Raw genomic sequence first — 21902 nt, 5'->3', positions numbered from 1 at the left:
AGGGAGTCATTCCTTTTCACCATCTCTACTTGCTCATGTGCAAGTGTTACTTCTTCTCTGTAAAAGTGCCTTGAAATGACCGTGTAGTATTTGTCGCTGTATTAATAAGTCTAATTCAGTTGTGTGTGTGTGTGTTGGGGTGGTATTTGTTAAATACAAATCTAAGAATCAATCAGACTGTTCAAAAACATTTTGTTTGACTTCTTTGAATATAAAAATGCTATTTTAAATGTATGCACAATATTTCACCTCGGAAATAGAATAAGTGTTATTGTAGTACAGTATAGTAGTAATAGTACATTAATCATTCATAATAGAAGTGACCGGGTCTGCGTCTTCAGCCCCGCCCACCTCCTGCCGCCGACCAATGAACGGCTCCGTGCTTTCGCCATGTGCTCGCACGTCTTCTCCTTTAGGCATTGCGTGTCAACATGGCGGCATCCATTGCATCCCAGGCTGCATTGAGAGGACTCAGGACACCCAAACACATACTTCTGGACAAGCTCAAGGTAGTGTCACGGCTTCTGTCAGTCGGAATGCGGCGGTCTGTGCTCAGGGGAGGCGTCGTGTTGTTTTGCGACTCCTGTCAGCGTGTTATAGAGCTCCTGTGGTGCTAACATGTTAGCACGAGTTAGCACTGGTTTGACAGGTCAGAGTTGAACTCTGTGACACTCACGTAACACCCATGGAAGCTTTACTAACCAACGTTTCTGAGATGGCAATTATAAATCTGTCCGATTAGGTACTGACCCGTGCATGCATGTGTCTCAGTCCAAGTCACATGTTAAACATCTAAAGCTTTGCCTGTCACCAGTGTCTGTGCCTGCAGCCTCATGTGAGATAACATCGTGCAAAGGTCAACTCCTGCACTTTGATCCACTCTGTTTGTGAGCAGCTTGCACACCTCGTCCTCTTAGCTCAGCCTGTTGTACACGATTCACCATAGTTACATGGCCATTCATTCAGCAAACAATGCATTTGGCCTAATGGTCACGAGCAGAATTAAAGTGCCAGAATAAAGAGTGTGAAATTAATCTCCCTGCCTTGTATTGACTCACAAACCAATAGAGTCTCAGCTGTGCTTTCCACAATGAAATCCAAAGCGTCACGACCGGCAGACGAATACATCAGCATGCTCTCCTGCATGAAGTGTCCCTGCTTGATATTTTTTTCTGACTGGTTTTCTATCTTGAGTATTTGTGCGTACATTTTCGTAACAGCGGTAGGGCTTTTCATACTTGAAGGACACAGCAAGGACCTGTCGATGCTGTAAACATGCTTTCAGCCAGACAGACACACTCCGTTAGGCACTATGCTGGTAAGTCTGTTGGACTTTTGCAATCTCATGTTATATTTACTTCCACATTTGATGTGTCTCCCCGGTAGATTGTGCTTCTGATGGAGCCATTTGTTGTTGACATTTGGAACAGATTTTTACACTTGAGTGGATCAGGGTGTTTTTGATAGGTGCTGTGAATGACACACAACCGATAGCATCGTGACTGATAATGTAGTTTGTCTTGTGTTGCGAAAACCAGAAAAGTTGACCGTAGCAGGCATAGTCTATTAGTCTATCTCCGCTGATAAGGCCGGGTCGACGCGGTCATCCTTCTGGCTTGTGGTTCATTTATCAGTAATTGGTGAACATTTATGTTCAAAGTTTCAGTATATATATATATATATAAAATATACAATGAAGTTCATAGACATACAATGTTGACACGGACTTTAAAAAAGTGATGAAATGTACCAGCCGAGATAATGTTTTGATTTGTCTACCAGGAGTGTCCAGCTCTTTTTTTTTTTTTTTAGCAGCCACATGCGGCCCAATTTCACTCTTGAGTAGATCCACATGTAAAATAGCCAAAAATGAACTTTTAAATTTAAAAGTTAAAGTTTTTCTCTGTTGTGATGCACAGTGTATGTGGTGAAAATGTCTATACGTCCACAAAAACTAAACTATTTCAATTGAAAATTACTACAATCCCAACATCAATCCGATTCCAATACCTTCTAGTGTAAAATACAGTGAAAAAGAATGAACAGAAAATCACAAATCTATGACGATAAAAACTAACACTGATATTAAGGCAAACAAAAGAATGGCATTTATTTTTTAATATCAATTTCCGATTTTCTGCTGTTTTGAAATTGAAGTGAGATATTTGCTGATAAATTAAATTTCCAAAATAATTTCTGACATCTCTGTGCACGATGCACTTCAGCATATTGCTGTTTTAGTTTGAACATTTATACTTTAGAAATGTGCATCCTTTTTTTTTTAATTCTTTTGATATTGCTGTCTTTGAGGTATTTTAGAAATGCTGATAGTTCCGTGAGCTTTCCCCAGAATGTCTTTGATTTCTGTCTGTTTGCTGCGGGAGCCACAAAGGTTCTTATGAGAGATTACTGAAGTATCGTTCATATGACTTTTCTGCACGTACAGTTATAGTCATATCATATCAAGTCATATCATGCTTTTTAATTGTCCTCAGATCAAATCAGCTACTGTTTGAATCGGTCCATTAAAAGTATGATCTTTTGGTGGAGAGTTGCTGTTCGTGATCTTGTGAGACCACCGCCCAGTTACCAACAAACTATTACCAATGTTTGTTTATGCTTCTGTTCGGAAACAACCAAACCTACAAAGCACTTGATTGTCAGATTGTCTTAAACATCCCTGCAGTGAGTTGAGTGATTTTGTTCAGATATGACACTCTCACTGAACATGATCTGACTAGATTGGGTCTCCCAGAGTCGAGGTGGCTGTGACCTCGCATATGCTTTTTTTTTTTTTTTTTTCTGAAACCAATCTCTCAAGCAACCCTCCGGCTTTTTATTCTTCTTTACCCAAAGAAAATGGCTGACATGGACTCCATGATGAACTATTTCCATCTTAGAGGGCAAAGTCACCATAACCTCACATTGTACAGAGTTGAATATTTCAGCAAATAGTACACTTGTTACATGTGATTGGATTTTTGATAGTTTCCACAAGATTAATGTTTCAAGCCTGGACAGACGCATTATGATGCTCTAGTGAGCTTCCACTCTGATAATCTTCAGTATGTCCATTTTGAAAGGGATGAGTCATTTTTTCATAGTAGGGTAATTGAAGAAAGTTTTAGTGTTGTCTCCATTTCTTTCCAATAGGGATGGTACGAGATGGTCCGACCGTATTTTCCAGACTATTGAGCGCACCTGAATACCAGCAAAATTTAAACAGAAAAAAAAAAAAAGTGTATATATATATATATATATATATATGTAGGCAGCACTTTACTATAAGCCGCAGGTGTCCACAATGTAACGGGGCAGGAATTTCACTGCAGGGAGAGGAAAAACACAATCACAGGGTTTTATCTCTGTTGATTAAAGTATTTTATCGAGGAGGAAGATTTTTCAACCACAGAGTCCACCAGGGCGGCTTTACGTGATGCGCCTGAACGCATCACTCCCGGCCGCCAGCTGCTGGAGTTCTGGGCCGCGGAAAAGCAGCACAAGACAAGATCACTCGGAGCAGAAATATCACTTTTAAGGCAAGTTTTGGAGAAGCAGAGGCGCTCAAAACGTATCTACATGGGGAAGTAGAATCTGGCGGCATGAAGCCCGTTAATCTGTAAAAATTCACAAATTAGCAGTGTCATTTTATAAGCCGCAGGGTTTAAAGCGTGTGAAAAAAGTAGCAGCTCGTAGTCCGGAAACTACCGTAATTTCTCTTTCAACAAAACAGAAGTTTGAAGCGAGGGCATTCAGGCTAAAAAAAAAGAAAATGCTTAGATAACAGTCAAGATGTAGCTCTGCGTATTCCTGCTTAACGTCGTTCATTTACCTTCTGAAGCTCTGTGTGTGGTTCCATTCTAAAAACAAAGAGTCTATAGTAGCCTCAGAAAATGTTTTAAAAAATGCAAAAAAAAAATATATAATTTTCTCTAATTGTGCAAACAGGGTGTATTCAGTGTATTTATCACACACAATATCATTATCACAACAGTACACAATATCTTATTCCACATAATCACCTAATACCGTAGAACCCTAACCTTAATACTTTTGCTTGGTTCACAACATGCGTGCTTCTGTGGGTGGTTTACTGATTGAACCACCAACCATGAGGGGTTCAGCACTTCTGTTTATCCTTTGCATGTTTTTACAGATGCTGGGAGTTTACGTCAGATTGCCCCTTAACTCGGGCCTCGAGGACACTTTTCCTCTTCAAGGTTGATTCAGGTGCACTCAGACACATCGGGCCGAACGTGTGATTGTTGAAGAGGCTTTTGAATACAGAAGATGGTCCTTTAGAACGTTTTACGTTTGTTTTTTTTAAGTCGAATTTTGAGACGTGACAGGTCAAATAGAATCATCCATTGGCATTATAGCTTTTATAATCCAAGGGGATGAAAACAAAGTTATTTTTAAATGTAAAAGGAGTAAAGATATTGACTTTGTCCACATACATACCATGTTCATATATCACTTACATTCATCGTTAAACACAGTGAAACATGTAAGAAGTGTAAAAAAAAAAAAAAAAAAGGCTCATAATTTAGTACGTCTGTATGATGTAAACCTGTGCAAGACTTGTGATCTCACATTTACTGGCTCTTGTATCTGCCCGTCTCCTACCTCTTCCATCTAATTCTCTCTCTCTCTCTCGCTCTCGCCCTCTCTCTCTCCCCCTCTCGGCCCCGGTGATGAGAGCAGTGATCGAGTATTCGCTCGACTCTACAGCCTGATACGCCGGAGCCTGAACTGATTGACTGGCAGATATCACTACAGCCGAGTCGTATTAGCTTTGACCGTACGCCAGCTAAGCTGTGGATTTCAATTAGTCCTGAATTCTCAACAGCATTGTGGAGGACGTCACAATATTCCGATGGTTCGGCTCCAGGATGCTCTTAAAGAGGGAGTGGATGCAGGGGTATTTTTTTTGTTTTCTTTTTGTATGCGCTCTCATAAATCAAATCTCCTGAATTCTTGTCTGCACAGTGAGATAATCCTCGGGCTGTTTCTCACTGTCACCGCACAGTGGTGATTTCCAGTTTTCTTCTCTCTCCACTTTTTTTTTCTCTTCCAAGGTGTTCACACTCACTAATAACCCAATGGTATCCAGTCCCAGTCTAGTTTGGAGGGGAACACTCGGAAGAAAGGTGCCTCAATGAGACGCTGTCCTGAATATTTTACGGAGGGGGGGTGGAGAGCCCTCCGCCTGCGACGACTTCTTTCGCTGGAACTTCAAACGACGGGAGGCTTCCCCATCTGTCTCCGCGAGAACACATTTACATTTCCTCCCCGCGAGGGATACTGGAGGACGAAGTTAGCTCTAACTGGATTTGAATATCGCTCACCAAGGTTAATAGCCATTTCTGTAGCTGCTGAGGTGCTTAGGCTTTTTCAATAATTTAGAAGGGCTGCAGTCATTAGGAAATGTTGCCAGCCTCCAAAATGGGGGAAATGCAATGAGTGGATGAGCTCATATCAGCTTAAGTTCTGCTGTTGTTCTGGTGCAGATAATGATGGAGGAGTGGGAGTGATGCTGAAAATTAGCCCCGAAAACAATGTCAGTGATTGCTGACAGCCGTAATTCATTAAACGTACAGTATAGAGGAGATTATGTACAGCCCCTTCATCATCCATGAAGTTAGACTCGCAAGCATATTGCGAGAGGGATTACAAACTGAGTTGGCCCCGTGGCGACTCTCGCTAAACTCTGAGCAACTCACCGGGATCTGACTCATTCTCGTCAGCGCTGGAAAGTCTCCCGTACATCCATCTTGCCGCCTGATGGTCGTACAGTGATGTTTGTGTTACTGCGTGAGTGCAAACGTTGTTTGACCGAGTGAAATGGCTGCTGCCACCAGCCGCAGCCTCAAAGGCTTGGTCAACAGTCAGAATTCTACCACCTGTTCTGTCGGAGTTCACACGGAATCGGGTATTTTTGAAAATGGACATTTCCCTACAAAACAAAACAAAACAAAACAACCTCATCCACACAGATTGTGTTTAACAGAAAGCCAAAAAAAAAGAAGAACAAATCTCCATCCTCACGAAACTGCAAAAACACAAAGTGCTGTCAAAGAGCCAAACAACAACATCATTATTGTTGTCTACTATTTGGGCAGCTCATCCGGTAATTATAGCAACGTTTTGCACTTGGGAAAGTTTGCTTTCGCTACACTTACAACAACTTTCTAATTTTATCCCACCAACTACAACTGTTGGAAAGGTTTGTCCACTGACAGTGTTGATAGCAGAGTTCTGCAGCATGCTGTGAGAATGATGGTTGATGGGTAACTGTGCTCGGTGGTCAAGATGTCTCTGGAGAAATGGGTATACTCTTGATCACTTTTTTTATTTTCCTTTTTTTTTTTAAATGGTGGCATGTAAGACGACTGTATTTAGTAAACATCCATTCATAGTATTTGCTCATTGTCATGTAATTTATATGTTAGCACTATTTACCTCATCTCTGGCTCTGATTGGTTCATCCTCCTGCGGGCAGAAATTGGCAGCAACACCCCTAACTGTACTTGATATGTACATTTGTGAAAAGTCATTTCAGTAAATTAAAACGGGCCAACTTCCGCATAGTTTCACGTAAACAAAGGATATTTTGCTGCCATATTTGGTGCAGTAATCAGCCAAAATGCTCTTTTTTTTTTTTTTTTTTCCTTCCACGTTTAAATTTTCTATTCACTTTTGAGTCTGTCAACAATATTCAACCGACGTGGATTTGGTGAAACCATATACCTTCTGTGTTTCACTGTTCCACCTTCACGCGCCATAGGCAACAGCAATTCCATCGGTGGCTTAAACATCATCCTTTGCCTCGTGGTTATTAACATGTTGTACCGCTGCTTCCCCACATTATGGTGCGGTGGCAACATTAGTTTAGGTTTATGGAATATGTTTTTTTTTTTTACAGAAACAGGTTATTCGCCTACTGCTTACCCTCTTCGTCTGGTCTCTAGTTCTCTAAGACCAGATGAAGTTAAACTTGCGTTGCTGCTTGAAGCGCACGGTCATCAGGGAGCAGACGCTCAAGAGCATCATCAGAAATGTTTCTTTCTCTGGAATGACCTTCAAGCCTATTTGTTCAGTTGTTGTCTTTCAGTGTGTGTTTTTTTTCTTCCTTCTTGTTTTCTCTTCAGTCTCCTGTTCAGGAGGTGAAATGCACGCTCAGTTGGATTAGGCCTCCTGATTGACTTGGCCAGCGCAAACCTCCACTGCTTTTCCGTTGCAGTACTTTGTGGAGTTGGCAGTGGGTTTTGGACCGTCGTCCTCCTGAATGATAAAGTTCTTCCCGATTAATTTGGATGCATTTCTCTGCTAAACTGGCAGACACAATGTTCCTGTTAAATTCGGAATTCGTTCAGCTGCTCCAATCATGAGTTGTATCATCAATAAAGATTAGTGAGGCTGTTTTAGGAGTTTGCCATGCACGGCCCAAGCCATGACATTACCGCAGCCATTTTTCACAACAGGAGCTGGGTTTGGATCGTGGGCAGATGTTTGGCCTCTCTATCACGTTGGTAAAGGTTCATCTTGGTCTCGGTAGTTCATAAAAGATTGGACTGAAAAGTTGTGGCTCATTTCTTTATTACTTTCTTTGTTCTGGTCCAACTGTTTCCTCAGCGTATGCTTAGTTAGTATTTTCCAATACTGTGTCTTATATTATAAGATGCTGGAATGCTGCTCTCTTTATTTTGTGACAAAACGTCCACAACATTGCTTCTTGTGAATGTTGGGACATTTGTGTGTGTGTGTGTGTGTGTGTGTGTGTGTGTGTGTGTTTTTTTTTATTGTTTCGCCAACTGTTTATAAAAGCAATAAAGGGAGCAAAACAGTGGCAGGAACTCTTTTTCTTTGCACATTGATAAAAAATAATTTGAGGTCTATTACATCTTGCGTCAAGACTTTTAACAAACCACACGACCTGGTGTGCACCAGGGTGCGGATGACAGCTTTCGCACTTCCATAAATGGTATCACTAATGTGGCTTTCGTCTCCGATTTTCTTTTAACTGTACCTAGACAAGTGTTAACACATTCTTTAAATTGTCTTTTAAACGGTGAATTCTGCTTCCTTCACCACTGCAGTTTGGAAGTTGTTGGCGATGTCCCCGACTGCTGTTGGGATATCATTATTTACCATTCTCACAATGTTTCTGTCATCAGTTGTTGATTTTCTTGGCTGACCTATTCAGCTGTCTGTTGCTCTGTATAACAATGGCTTGTGTCTTTCTCACTACATTTCAAATTATTGCTTTGGCTATGCCCGGTGTTTGTGCAATGCTCTCAGATTGATTTTCTCTCTTTCCTCGGCTCCACAATAGCTTCAGTAGACGGCTTTCTAAGTCTCTGTGTTCTGTTATTCTTTTTTAACCACAAATGCTGTCTTCACATGTGAAAGTCAAGGCTAAAACAAAAGTACATGTTCAAACAGGCTGCACCAGAATAACAAGAAACACCTGTCAGCCTCATGTTCCAAATGGGCTCTGGTCTTGGCTGTTAAACACATTTACATAAAAACAAAAGAAAAATAAAGGCTGGAATTTAATTTTTTTCCCCCCCCATATTTACCTTTAGGTCTTGAGCTGCTTTCCAATTGTTTCCAAACTGGGAATGATTGTGATCACAACATTGTCAGTCAGATATTAACATGTTTTTGCTCTTTCTGAGTTTGACATTGAGAAGAACATGGTAACTTCAAATCATACCCATAGGTGACATTATGGCAGCGCTATATGTGCATGTCAATGAAATGGTCTGAAAATGTTCAAATTGCTGGTAAAAACAACAATAAAGTCACACTGTGCGCTGTCTCAAACGAGGAATGTCCAACTGCTACCCTCACCAGTCGACACCTGTACTTTTTTTTTTCTTCACGTACAAGGTCACGCTGCCACCAGTTGGGACTACACTGCCATCGGACATCCTTCCTCCCTCTCGTGGAGTCTTCTTGTAGAAGATCTGGAGTTACTTTTCTCTGGAGGATTATAATAGGACAGTGTATAATGGCACGCAATTGCTCCACTGTAGCAATACCACATTAAACTCAAGTATTTGGAACATCAGCCTGCACTGGACAACCGTCGCTGCTGCTCGTAGTGGTCGCTACAGTCAGGCTAATCTTCTCATCACAGCAAAACCTCACAAGACCTGCTTCCACTTGGCTCTGTTAGTGGTAAAGGCTTCAGGAAGTTAATGGTAGTCATTGTGCATGTACTTCAGCAGGATTTAAAATCCAATACCGTGATATAACATTGGGGTTAAAGTTTTTAAAGTGCTCTTAATATATGGTTTTTATATCAGTTCCTCAAGTCCAAAAAAAAAACCCGGTCAGAATAATGAGTTTGGAGGACAACTGGAGTGCACTTTTATGAGTCAGGAAAGTACACCTGATTGAAAGTGGTATGTTTTGAGCAGCCCCAGAAGGAAGTTCTTTGTAGATCTTTCATCAGGCATTTGTGAAGCTATAAGAGAAGTTGTATTTCTTCATGCGTCATTGATTTTCCTGCAGTAACTGTTTGTGTAGGAGTGCATAAATAAGTTGATTCTGAATGTAAGCTGATGAAAACATTGTTATTTTTCTGCAGATTTTGCCAGGGTAGATTTTTTTTTGGGCTGTTTCTTGTTCTTGTGTAAAAGAATTCAAGTCAAGAATAGGACTTTCCAAACTTGCAGCGTCACTTTGACAAAGTTGTACATCCTTCTGCTAAGAACAAGTTTCTAACAGAGCAGTCTCTCCCTTTAGAGCCGACACCTCTGAATGCATCTGTGTACACCCTCCTCTTATTAACTATGCTAATTACCCAAATCCCTTTCTGGGGAGACACAACAGTCAGGTCTTGCTTTCTTAAGCCTGTCTACAGGAGATTAAACCTGCCCTGCCTAAAGACCTGCCAATGATGCAAATCTCACTGATCTAAATCCTGGAGCCATGCTCTGGTGCTCCCGCCTCTATCTCTGCTCCACTGTTCTATCCCCAGCTCTGGAACTGGCAGATGTCATTTCTCTCTCCACACTCAGATGGTCTGGGCACAACCTTAGCTTTTAAGAGGCAAGGACATGGAAACCTACAAGTAATTAATAGCAGTAATGAGAGCAAAAAGCTCATCTTTGCATATCCAGGGCCTTATGTAATTCGATCTTTATAAATAACTAAATGGTTAGATCCCCCCCCCCCCCAATAAATTCTCTGACTATATATCAGTCTGAAATTCAAAGAAAAGCACTAGATTTTAAATTGGCACCATGTGGTGTATAAACAAAAGACAGCTTAGGTTGATCAATCTGTGTGCCTTTATGCACCTAACTGTTGCAGATGTAGTCCATTGTCTTTCAAGGTTGTTTTGAGAGGACAGTCCATTGAACTTTCTGTAAACCAAGTGGCACGAAGGTTTTTACCAAAACTGCATGCCATCGTTTTCATCCAACTCTAGGTAAACACTGCCAAAGCTGCAGAAGAATGTCTGCCTTCCACGCTCGAGTACTTTATTAATTAGAGGAAACCAGGCTTTCTGAATTAGGCCACTAATGCTTTATGAAGCATCGACATGGCAGACTTTAAATGGAAATGTGCCTATTGACTCTGGCATGTTTATGGAGAAACGGACTTTCCTGGGCCGTTTCCTTTATTGCATGTCACCTCAATCACAACTCGCGACATGCCGGTTGTCTAATTGCAAATAGTCTGTCTTTATGTCCCGCTACCAACTAGCAGAGCGCCGCCCCATTAGCAGAGACTTTCAGTCAGCACAGCCGTGATTCCTATAGACGCTCTGAGTATTCCGCCATGTGGTTCAGCACATGCTCATGGAGGTGGACAATGGAAAGCTTGCCTTTAAATTCTTCCCGGTTGGTTAGCTAAATGGATTGGGAACAGAGACGAGTTCATAACCTGAAAGGGAACAAATCAATTACATAGAATTTGTGAACTGGCAATCTGTTAATTTCTTAAACATTTGATAATACCCCTTAAGGAGCATTCTGGTTAATTAACTCTGCAGTCATTTGTCGTTACTAATTAGGGAATGTCATTTCAAAGGGGTAGGGTCTGGCCATGACAAGTAATGAGGATTTTAACCTTACTAGGCATCTGGGGATCTTGCGTCATAATATGTGATACTCATTGCCTCTGGAAACTCCAGCTGTCTGCTGGCTGTGGCTAGCAATTTAGAACACAGTGCACAGCTTTGTACAGGTGCGGTTAGGCTTTTTTTTTTGGCAGGGAAAAATCCAACACCGAATTGCCAATGAGGGAACAGTTATGCAAATGTTAGGATAAATATTTTAAATACAAGCTAAGGTCCTTTTTAATGATGCTTTGAACACAAAAGAGTCATCGTTATAAAGGCTTATTGTTTGCTAAATATGTCAACAGTGCTGACGCGTTCCATTTAGGGAAATTAAACCACTCAAATAGTAAATGCCAAAATGCCTACGTGCAAAATTAGCTGCAATGCAAGGGAAAATACATATTTCGATAACGGGAGAAAAACGCATGATAGATCAAGGGCCACATGCATCCCAATGTTATGTTTTGTGGGCTGGGCTGGAAAGATAATGCCATAATAACCTTTAAAATCAAATTTCAAAGTTTTTCTTTGTTGTGGCGCAGAGTATACAAGATGAATTGAACGATTACTACAGAAAATGACTACAATGTCAACATAAAGGCTAATTTTAGTGATACCGTCTGGTGCAAAATGCAGTAAACGTAAAACAAACAAAAAAAACCATCTATAGCTGTTGCATTATGCAGGATTTTACAAACTTACCCAGACAACATGGCTTTGAGGCTAATGCTAGTTAGCATTTTTTCAACGAGGTCGCCAGCTTTCATGGCAGGGTCTCAACGTTGTGTTGTGTCCAGTACTTTAAGAAATGTAAGACCTATAGTTAAGCTCATGCATAGTCTCGCCCCCCCCCCCCCCCCCCCCCATTTTGGAAAATGAAATTCAAGCTCTGTTTTTATCTATTGTTTAAAGTAAAAGAAAAGCCAAAAAGAAGTAACTTTGGTTACACTGTTAGACAATGTCAAAAGCAGTTTTGTTCATCATCATCAACTCAGATTGTACATAGTAGTGAAATGTTATTGTATGCTAACCCATCCAAGACCTGGCAACATATTAAAACTACTTATTTAAACCTCACAGTTTGTCTCGGCATCTGAATATCTGCAAATTAATTGTACTGGATCAGTTACCTTCTAGGAGTCATGATTGAAGTATATTAGTCTTCAATGAAAAAGACACAAAGCTTCTGTCTACAAGGCACCTTGCTTGTGTGAATTAAACAAAACCCTAAATTGATTTGACGTCCATTGAATGAAGCTTTCACTGTATAAAGAACCAAATGGGTTTAAGGCTTCAAACAAAATGTCATCTTTTTCCACTGACATTTGAGAAAAGAATCCAATGAGGAAGGTCATCTCCAGTTTTGAAAGGCTGGGAATACTCCGCAATCATTATAAGGACACTCACCAGGAAGACATTTGTGATTTTAAAATGATTTTAAAAGTCTCCTTTCGAAGCACTCCCTGATTGGACTGCTATAATCTTCTCTCAGTCCTGAGAGTATTGTCTTGTGGGCCACATCAATACAGATTCGGAGTGTCCTTATGAGCATGCCTGTTTAAAATTGGGCCTCTGTTGTCTTGAAATACCAATAGCCTTTCTTTATTTTCTGCATAGACTCCTTTGGGAATCAATCCTAAATTGACTCATTGGAAGTTTGCCACTAATGGAGCCTCGCTGTGCCCAGCGATCAAGGCATCTTAATGATGATAGTCTCTGTAAGTAGGATATAGTCTTGTGATCAAAATGCATTCTGGCTCACTTCTTTTCTTTACTGCCTTAATGCAGTTTTTTGCACAGGGGATATAAAAGCTTTATTTATATTCATAATGTATAAACTGGTGGAAGAAATAAAACTCCATAAGGTAATTTATTACTTTTATTATTGACCTCTGAAAGGTAGTGAGTGATAATGGTTCTTGTTGAGGTGTCCCATAAGGTATCGATTGACTCATACAGCAGCAACCACTTTGCATGTGTCTTCCACATCATCAATCAGATCCACCTTTTTAACATGTCTGCTGCCTGACTTTCTCACCAGCAGAGCACCGGGCACCCGAGGTCCTCCTCCTGCTCATGATGGCGTCTTGTAGTGATCTTGTTTCATTACCGCAAAAGTGCAACCCCCGTAAAGTACTCATTCACTTTGGCTAACAAGTCAGGAAATAATGTTTTCTGTTGAGAATCAGGAGCCGGTGCATTTAAAGTCATTTATATGATTAAATACATGAGCTGCACATCGGTTGGCTAATTTTCAGGAAAAAAAAATACATCAAATATCAGTGAATGATTTGTTATGCAAGTTTTTTCAACAAAATATTTCAGCCTAGTGTTAATTGTGGGAAAAATGTCTGCATTTATCTAGGAAATATATCTAATTATACAGTATTGATTTCCAAATCTTGGTGGGTCGATGCGTTTCCGAAAAATAGCATTTTCATTGTTTACATGGAGATGGATTCAGAGCGTTTTCAAATAGTTGTGTTTTCAGTGGCTCCGAGCATCACTATCGTGTGAATGGACACCCAAAACGCAACAAAAGTTTTCCAGTGTGCAAACGGGGATATAGTCTTTTCATTAGTGTTTGATGTTTGACATTTTATGTATTTATGTTGACCAGACATATTTATAATGAAACACAGTTTTCATGTATAGATTTGACGGATTTGGGAAAGACAGCATGGGCCGAGCTGTTAAAATGTCCCATAGCCAGTGTTGAAAGACAACTTTCCCGTAGCATTCCCACCTGCCAGGGAGGAATCACATCTTTACTCACTTGAATCTTGTCGAGCTTCACTTCCAGGAAACGAATGTGTTTTTTGACCTGGGCTGTCGACTCTTTGAATTTTGTGAGTGCCATATTGATGCACGTCGTGGCATCGACTGGCTGCTGTATGTGGGCCTGATCAGAGGTGATTGCCTGCTTTGTAACCTTCCCCTGTAAATTAAGGCTTATGGCTCTAATAAATTTCCAAGGGAGCCAGAACCACTCTGTCAGCTGGTGACTTTTTGACATTGCTCCGCTCTCTCACAGTGATAAAGACAACTGCTTTAAATTAGCCCTAGGTTATTGACTCCTTAAGTTGAACAGAAGGGCAAACGACAGAGTGGTGGCATGTCTTAAAATGACTTTGCAAAGTGCCGTCATCAAGCATCCCTCCTCACTGTAATGACACTTCCAACAAGTGTGGCTTGACATTGTGCATCCTGCACTCAACCAAACATGAGACTGCACAATTTTGTCCCTCTTAGGAGGAAGAGAAGTCCTGATGTTGCATGATCATGTGCTGAATACCATATGGTCCAGGCACAGAAGTGTTTTGGGAGTAAGGTTGCGCATACCAAGAGTTTGTCCTTCAACGCCACTCGTGGAGTGGCGACAAGGACTTGGCAATCTGATGCATCTGCTGCCATGGCACTGTTTGTCCTCTCCATGTCTTTGTGTGAGGTCACGAGAGCTCGGAGAGAAGCGGATGGTGACATAGTTTATTCAGCACATTTCAATGTTCCAGTTGGTCCTTTGTACCTTTTTCTTATGTCCTTAAAGTTTGTATTCAGGGAATGTTTTCATTATTTTTCTGCGTTATTTCTTCTTTTCATTACCTTGTTTTCAGATGTTCTGTATTCAATGTACCTATTACTCATGTTACGTTTAATTTTGATGATTGTATATGTCAGTGGTTTACGCAAAAATCAATTCCATTATCCTTGTGCCACTAAGTGAAAACACAAAACCTTTGTTTCCTTTTGGGTATACGTTTAAAGGACAATGGTCCTCAGAGCAACTGAAAACACAACCTTTTGAAAACGGCTCCCAAGATAGAAATCTTTGAGAAGATATGGCGATAGGGCGATATGGCAAAAATATCATATCACACATTTTTCTATAATAAAATCATCATCAGGATTTTAGCACAATTCTTTTTTACATTGGTTTTTGAGATTCATTGGCAAGTTTCTGAACAGTGCAACCAAACCATTTTCCAATATGAAACAGCCCCAACAGAAAAAGACAATTTAGGCCAAAGAACCTTTCTGAACATATTGTAATTTAGATAGTTGTTGAATCTTTGCCAACAAGTGCTAAACATGTAAACGGACCAAAAGGTAAACCACACTGATAAAGTACATTCTTGCAACATAAAAGCTAAACTGCCCTTGGCTGTTGAGGAAGCTTTCACATGAACAGTGAAACACGAACACGAAAAGTAAAAAAAATAAAATAAAATTCTAAAACAAAATGTTAAATAATTTTAATATTATTTGAGGCTTATTTCAAATGGGAAAAATAAAAACTTTTATAAAGGCAGTTCTGCAAAGTATGATTTAACACATAATTTAACAAGATTTATGTGTATCTGCACACTTTTGCAAATCACGGTTGCTTGTGCTTTGTTATCCGGGGAAAAGCCAAACCGTTTCCACACGACGAATGTGGACTTTCTTTTCGCGACCGATTCCCGATTTCGCCCTCAGCCACGCTTCCTCGATACACAACCAAAACAGACACGCTTGTAATTGGCCAGGACTGGTTGGTTCAGGTGCACAAGGAACTTCTGGTGCGACCATCAACACGTTCTAATCCTCCACGATCCAATATCGCGCACCCCTGGCTTGGGCTATGTCTTCGTGTGCGCGACAGGAACGCTGCTCCTGCACATGGTTTCCTGACACAAACAGTCAACAGCGCCAACGTGTGGCCTGGCACATTGTTTTCAGCATTTTTGCCATTCCGGTGCAAACGGACATCATTTTCAAAACGAAAACGCAAAAACCATTTAAGCGTTGGTGATTTTCATCATTTATGTATGTCAAGTCAAGTACATGCAAATCCATCACATTTCCAACCACTGTCTGTGGCTTACATGAAATAAAGTCAAACAAAGAATGTTTCAATTGATCTTAGTTAGTTTTTAATTTGATTGATTTAAAATCGAGTAAAAAAAGATTTTTTTTTTAAATATTGTCAAGTATTACACGCTTGAATCAAAGCATGAGTCAAATGCACCATTAAGATGGAAGTAAAAGTGGGCCATTCCTTTTTTCAAAGCTTTTTTTTCTCCCCCCTGTTAAATAAGAAGCCCTTTGCCAAGAACAAAAAAAGTTAGTATCCACCTCTGCTGCAGTATATAGCCGTGACATTTGTGATCACTCGCTGAATGTCAAGACTCTTGCTGCAAGCCTGCTGAAAGCAAAAATCTTTCTCAGAATAAGTGCTTCCTCAGTACGACTTCTGCCTCCTTCTCCCTCGCCTCATTTGAATTTGGTGCTGAAGGTTTTTTTCTGCATTTTTTTTTTTTTTTTTTTTTACATCAAAAGCACAACGTAGTAAAGGAGATGATGACGGGCTATTAATAGAGGGGGATGACATTAAAACTGTATGGCTTCATGGTTCGTTAAAGCATTTAGTTTCCTTTTGGAAATGTGTCTCTGACCTACAAGAGAAGCATGGGAACCTTTTTTTTTTTTTTTTTTTTTCGGAGATCTGGCACTTGTGCTTAATGTTTTGTCAAAAATCTGAGTTCCTGAAATGCATGACCTGAGAGTGAAAAGGAGACACTTTTGCTTGTTCTTCATAAAAACTATTTCTATTTTCAATTGACACGATGGATAAAATGTTTTTTTTTTTTTTTTTTTAAATGTCATTTTGGCTGTCTTTCTCCATACCTCCATCTGTTAATAGAGAATGCTATTGTTTATCATTGTCACGGCTCCAAACTCTCTCTTGCCACTGTGTCCCATTTCTCTTCACTTGGATGCACTCATAAGAAGGATCTTGAGTGCTTTTGTGTGTCGAAGAGTTTTGCTGTGAATACTTTATCCCATCTTGGGCCCACTGCATACAACTTTGTTTGTGCCAGTGTGTCGTCACCGGTGTGCATTTCACATCCCGTGTGAGTCTATTCTCGCCTTCTTTGTGTGCATTAAGAGTAAGTGGAGCAGGAGTTGGGGAGAAGGACTGAGTAGGATTGTCTCTGGAGTGCTGCTGCTGATAATTACTGTAGAAACTGCATCTCAGGGGACGGCGGGCCAGCTGCCTGTCTGGCTGCAATATCGCCGTCCACCGCTTACTATTTTCTTCCAGGTTAGATAAGAAGCGCTCACTTTATTTGTCACCTGTCAAGACCACGGCAGTATCATCGTTTTCCATCTGATAGCATTACGTGGGACTGGAAAGGACTTAAAAGCATGTTTGTGGTGATTTTAAAGTATAATTCCCTTTGGAAAACAGTGTTTACTATCTATGTAGTACTACTCGAATCATTGAAATCGTAATGTCAGGTTTTACAACTATATAACTGCATAAAGAGTGTGCAATCTTCAATTTAAATGTTAACATGTGCCTGTGAGAGTGCCTATCTCTCCTGTGTGGAGTTTGTTGACATTATGCCCACAAGCTACACATGGTCACATGACTGCCAGGCGTGCAGCAGAGATCCACATGGAGCAAACGCAGCACCCAATACATGGATCCAGGTACGGAGATGTCAAACAGAAACACTTGCTATGTCAAACTTAGAGAACTAAAGTCACCAGAGCAACAGGACCAGTTTATATCAGTACTTAAGACCCAAAATGCATTAGAGAAAGAAAAACAAGCTGAGTAATGTGGAAGTGAAAGCTAAGTGAAAACTCCCAGAGTCACATAAAACATCAACTGAGTATTATTACACAAAGATTTGAAAGCCGGAAGACAGGACCTCAAAGAGACACAGGAAAGTTAATCTGGACAGGAGCCATACACTGGACAGAAAGAATATACAAAAGTTAAGTAATACCAATGGAAAGGTTTACCAAAATAAATATCAAATGTTTTTTTAATGGTGCTGTACAATCTTGTAGGCTTACAAAAATACTAACAAAGCCTTTGAATTTACAGTAATGATACTGTTTTTGAACCCAACTCATGACTTGTCACATTTTTCTGAAACATGTGGCGCTTTGGGGGAAGGAGAATTTACATCAACATTTTGGTTTCGGGGCCACTACAGCCCAGTTTCATCTAGAATGGGCTGGACCAGTAAAATAGTGCCATAAAAACTTTTAATTCTAAACTTTGGAGCTTCTTGGGGGACCAGTTTTGACTCACGGGCCTTATGTTTGACACCCTTACTCTAGATAAGATACCATAGTGTCACGGTCGGCTGTATTATTATAAGGCAGATTCGGGTTAATGCACAATTTCTGTTTTTATTTACCCTGAATCTGAATCAACATATAATATTGTCGCATACAAAATAGAATATACTCTGATCGCAGACGTTCAAAGGAGTTGATTATAGTGTGGTCCATATCGCACCCTGCCTTAATTTGATGGTTAAGCTTAATTTTTAATGACAGCGTATCCTGCTGAAGGTGTCTGCTGATCAAGCCACGTGTTTTTTTTTTTTTTTTTTTTTCTCCAAATAACTTTGAGCTCTGTGTGTTTCCTTACATGTGTCACAACATCACTTGAAATTTGTATCCTCACTTTTACAGCCATACCATACAAGCATGACATTTTCTTCCAATCTCTGGCATCAGTCATAAGTGTCAGGAAGTTGTTTTCCTGCATCTCTGATTTACTGAGGCTCTGTATTTATTTATTTTTTGGGTAAGGTGTAGACTTTAAATGTGTACAATATTGGAAAATCAACAATATTCATGTACTTCAATGGGAATGTTTAAAAAAAATTGATAATATCACATATTTTGTGAATTAAAGAGAAATTTCCTCTGATACTCACGCTTCAGGTGTGGTTGGACCAAGGCAAAAAAAAAAAAAAAAAATGGTAATCCATCGAATTTTCATACATTTCTACATGATTTGATTATGAAATACCATCTAAACTGCATTGAATCGGCATATTGCTTAACCTAATATCAAAGACAAAAAATGCTGATCTTTAGTATTCATCGGACATGGCAATAAAACATTTACAATGCTGCTTAAAAATGTAAGTGAAGCCTTAGGCTAATGACAGCATGGGGAGCTAATTGGAGTCAAGAGCTTGCAAACCTCAAGTACAATCAATGAAATACGACTGGAGACGGCTCGTAGTGCTACTTTGACTTCTGTAATATGTTTTTTTTGTAGTTTACTGTTCCAGCGGGGTATCTGATAAAATGAATTATTGCTTGGAAAAACAGATCTCATGATGTTTGTTCAAGAATTGTTAATTTAGATGACACTGGAAGGGTTTTGGAAGACTTTAGTTGCTCTACAGAGGACAGTTAGACAAACATTTAAACGCCATTGCAGGACAACATAAAGGACGTTGCTATTTTTATAAAAATGTACTTGACTTTGACACGTTTCGGACAAAGGTTACTGCATTTGAACATCTGAGCATCATTGCCACTGTGGAGCACGGCGGAGGGATCATCATAATTTGTAGCTGCTTTTTCTAGCTCAGGACATGGCGGACAGGTCGTGCAGGGTTGATGATTCCGTATGATGGCCCACGAACCTCTATGGATTACATCCTGCTGCAACAAGAGAAAATGAACCTTTTAGGAGTGGTCCCGAAAGAGCCCAGACCAGGATCTAATAAATACTCTCTGGGAAGAGTTCAGCGCTGATCAACATCTACTAGAGGAACTTGGCTGAAGTAGTAATTTAATCTATGGTTACTTTTTCCAACAGCACCGTTAGTGTTCAATGACTGTGTTTCCAGTGGCGACTTGAAACATTATTGCTTAGAATTTTACATATTTTGTCTTGTCACACTATGCCAATGACAAACACTGATGGAAGTGGTCATCAATATTCAGCAGATGGAAGTGATCACAGTAAAGCATTAATTCAATCAGCTTAAAGCAAGGGCTGCTGTGAGACTAGCCAACATTTTGAAATGAGCTCATTTACTCCGACATTACAGACTATTTTTTTTGTGCCGTCAGAGAGATGCAGAGAACATGCAGTACAGGAGCCTTTCAGGATCAGGTTAGGACAACACCAACACACACGGTTTGCTATTAGTCACAGGGGTTTTGGAGGCATGTTTTCAAGGAAACGTACTTCACGTTGCAAGTGAAGTCTACAAAATACTATGGTTGACTCTCGCTGGAGCCGAGCAAAGCACTGATGAGTATGTTCTCCTTGGAGGAACAGTGAAAAGAAAAGATCAGTGGCTGTGTTAGTTTGTTAAAATGCACTACAGGATCAGTTTGTGTGAAGTCCGGATGTGAAGGTGTTAACAGTTCCTATTTAATGCAGCGTGTCCGTGGGTCTGGTATGTAGTAAAAAGTGCAGTAGGTTTCTTACCATTCTCTGGTGTTTCGCCCAAGGTAACTGTCAATGCCTGAAGGGCCACCTCCAGCCACACCTGACTTCTCCAGGAAGTACTCATTGTTATTTTTGGAAGCTTATATGGATTTTTCTTTTATTGTTTTTTTTTTTTAGTTTAGTTTCACAATCTTCTTTTCTTCACAGTTTGTGTTTAAGACTACACATGACTTGACATGTAACTGGAGTTTTCTGGGTAGCTGAATTGAGAAAACCAGCATTTCTATGCGGTTACTGAGTTTTTCTTTTTCTTTTCTTTTTTTTGTAACTCCCAAGGTGCATCCTGCTTATGGCAGAAATGTGCTTTTCTTTTCCTCTCGGGTTGTAGCGATGGCTTTCAGGTCACATTAACGTCAACCGGCAGCGCATTTAGGATTCTCCCTTATTCATGAGCCCGTTTACCCTCTACAGCGTCTTGACTTGTCAAATAACGGAGTACTAAACGGCAGTCATTTTTCCAATTACAGTATAGTTTTAATCAGATTTTAAATGAGTATTTAGCATGTTCAATACAATTATATCTCTATAGCGCCAGTCATTTCAAGTCACTTTTACAGAGGAAAACCCAACAATTCCACAAGCATATGAGACGGTGGAAGGGAAAAAACTCCTTCAGAACCAGACTCAGAGGTGGAGATATTTCTGCTGTTGTGGTTGTGGTTAGGGGACCGCAGGAGAGCAAAGGAGAGGACAGTGAGCCACATGCAAGCAAACTTGATTCCATTCGTTGTTGAAAAGGAAATTTGTTCTTTCAGTTAATCGTCAACCTGCTTTATGTCTATTTTATGTATGATTCTGTAAATCATTGCAATTTTGATTTGTTCATCTCCACTGCAACATTCCGGGAAAAGTCGCGTGTCATGTGTTCAGGGCGTCAGACAGAATGCACAAAGCAGCCTATGGCTACCCAAAAGAAGAAAATGTTGATTTAAATGTGTTTGTCTTCAATTTATTGTCTAACCATGAGGTTTACTGTTGCCATGAGATTTCGTGCTGTCTTGAATCTCTACATGTTGCGATGATAGTGAAGACAAGAATAATAGTTGAGAAACTCGATTGTTGTATAAGTGATTCATGGTTAAATTGATCCGAGTTGAGATTGTCCAGAATGGCATTACTCATGTCACCACCGGCGTATCATAATGGGCTTAAACCCGTCGCACTTTGCCAACATCTGATGGCAGCGTAAGCTTGACCCCACAGCAATGTGTCCCTGTCAACATTTAATCTGGCTAGATCCATTAAAGAGACGTTTAACCTGCTCCGGCAAGTGGCTTTCGTTTGCCATTTTCTTTTGAGCCTAATACAGAGCAGGAGACTGACGGATAGAGACATGCACCCAGGCAGCAGAGCTTATTCTCCCCGGGCAAACTGTGCGACGGCAAGGAAAGTGGATGGTTTAAGAGAGAGGCCCCTTTAGGTAGCTGACAACAGTCAACTGTGAGCCGGCAAAACACTGAAGAGTGTTTCTGCCGGTTGGATAGTTTAGGTTTTTGTCAATATTTCTTCGCCAAATTAGACGTGTCGGAATGAATGACTGCAGAGAATGATTCC

The 21902-nt window shown here is 40.3% G+C and overlaps 1 protein-coding gene across 1 annotated transcript in view; it reads left to right on the top strand.

The window, feature by feature from the left end:
* Positions 1 to 408: 408 nt before the first annotated feature.
* Positions 409 to 21902, top strand: part of suclg2 (succinate-CoA ligase GDP-forming subunit beta) — a 121185-nt gene continuing 99691 nt past the window's right edge. Inside the window, exon 1 of the mRNA XM_080460891.1 lies at positions 409 to 509. Coding sequence (XP_080317017.1) covers positions 432 to 509 — 78 coding nt within the window. The 5' untranslated portion in view covers positions 409 to 431. The remainder of the gene's footprint in view (positions 510 to 21902) is intronic.

The sequence above is a fragment of the Lipophrys pholis genome, assembly GCF_963383615.2.
Source record: "Lipophrys pholis genome assembly, chromosome: 4".
Taxonomy (NCBI): Eukaryota; Metazoa; Chordata; class Actinopteri; order Blenniiformes; family Blenniidae; genus Lipophrys; species Lipophrys pholis.
The sequence above is the reverse complement of the archived record's forward strand: the minus strand, read 5'-3'. Positions and strand labels throughout refer to the sequence as shown.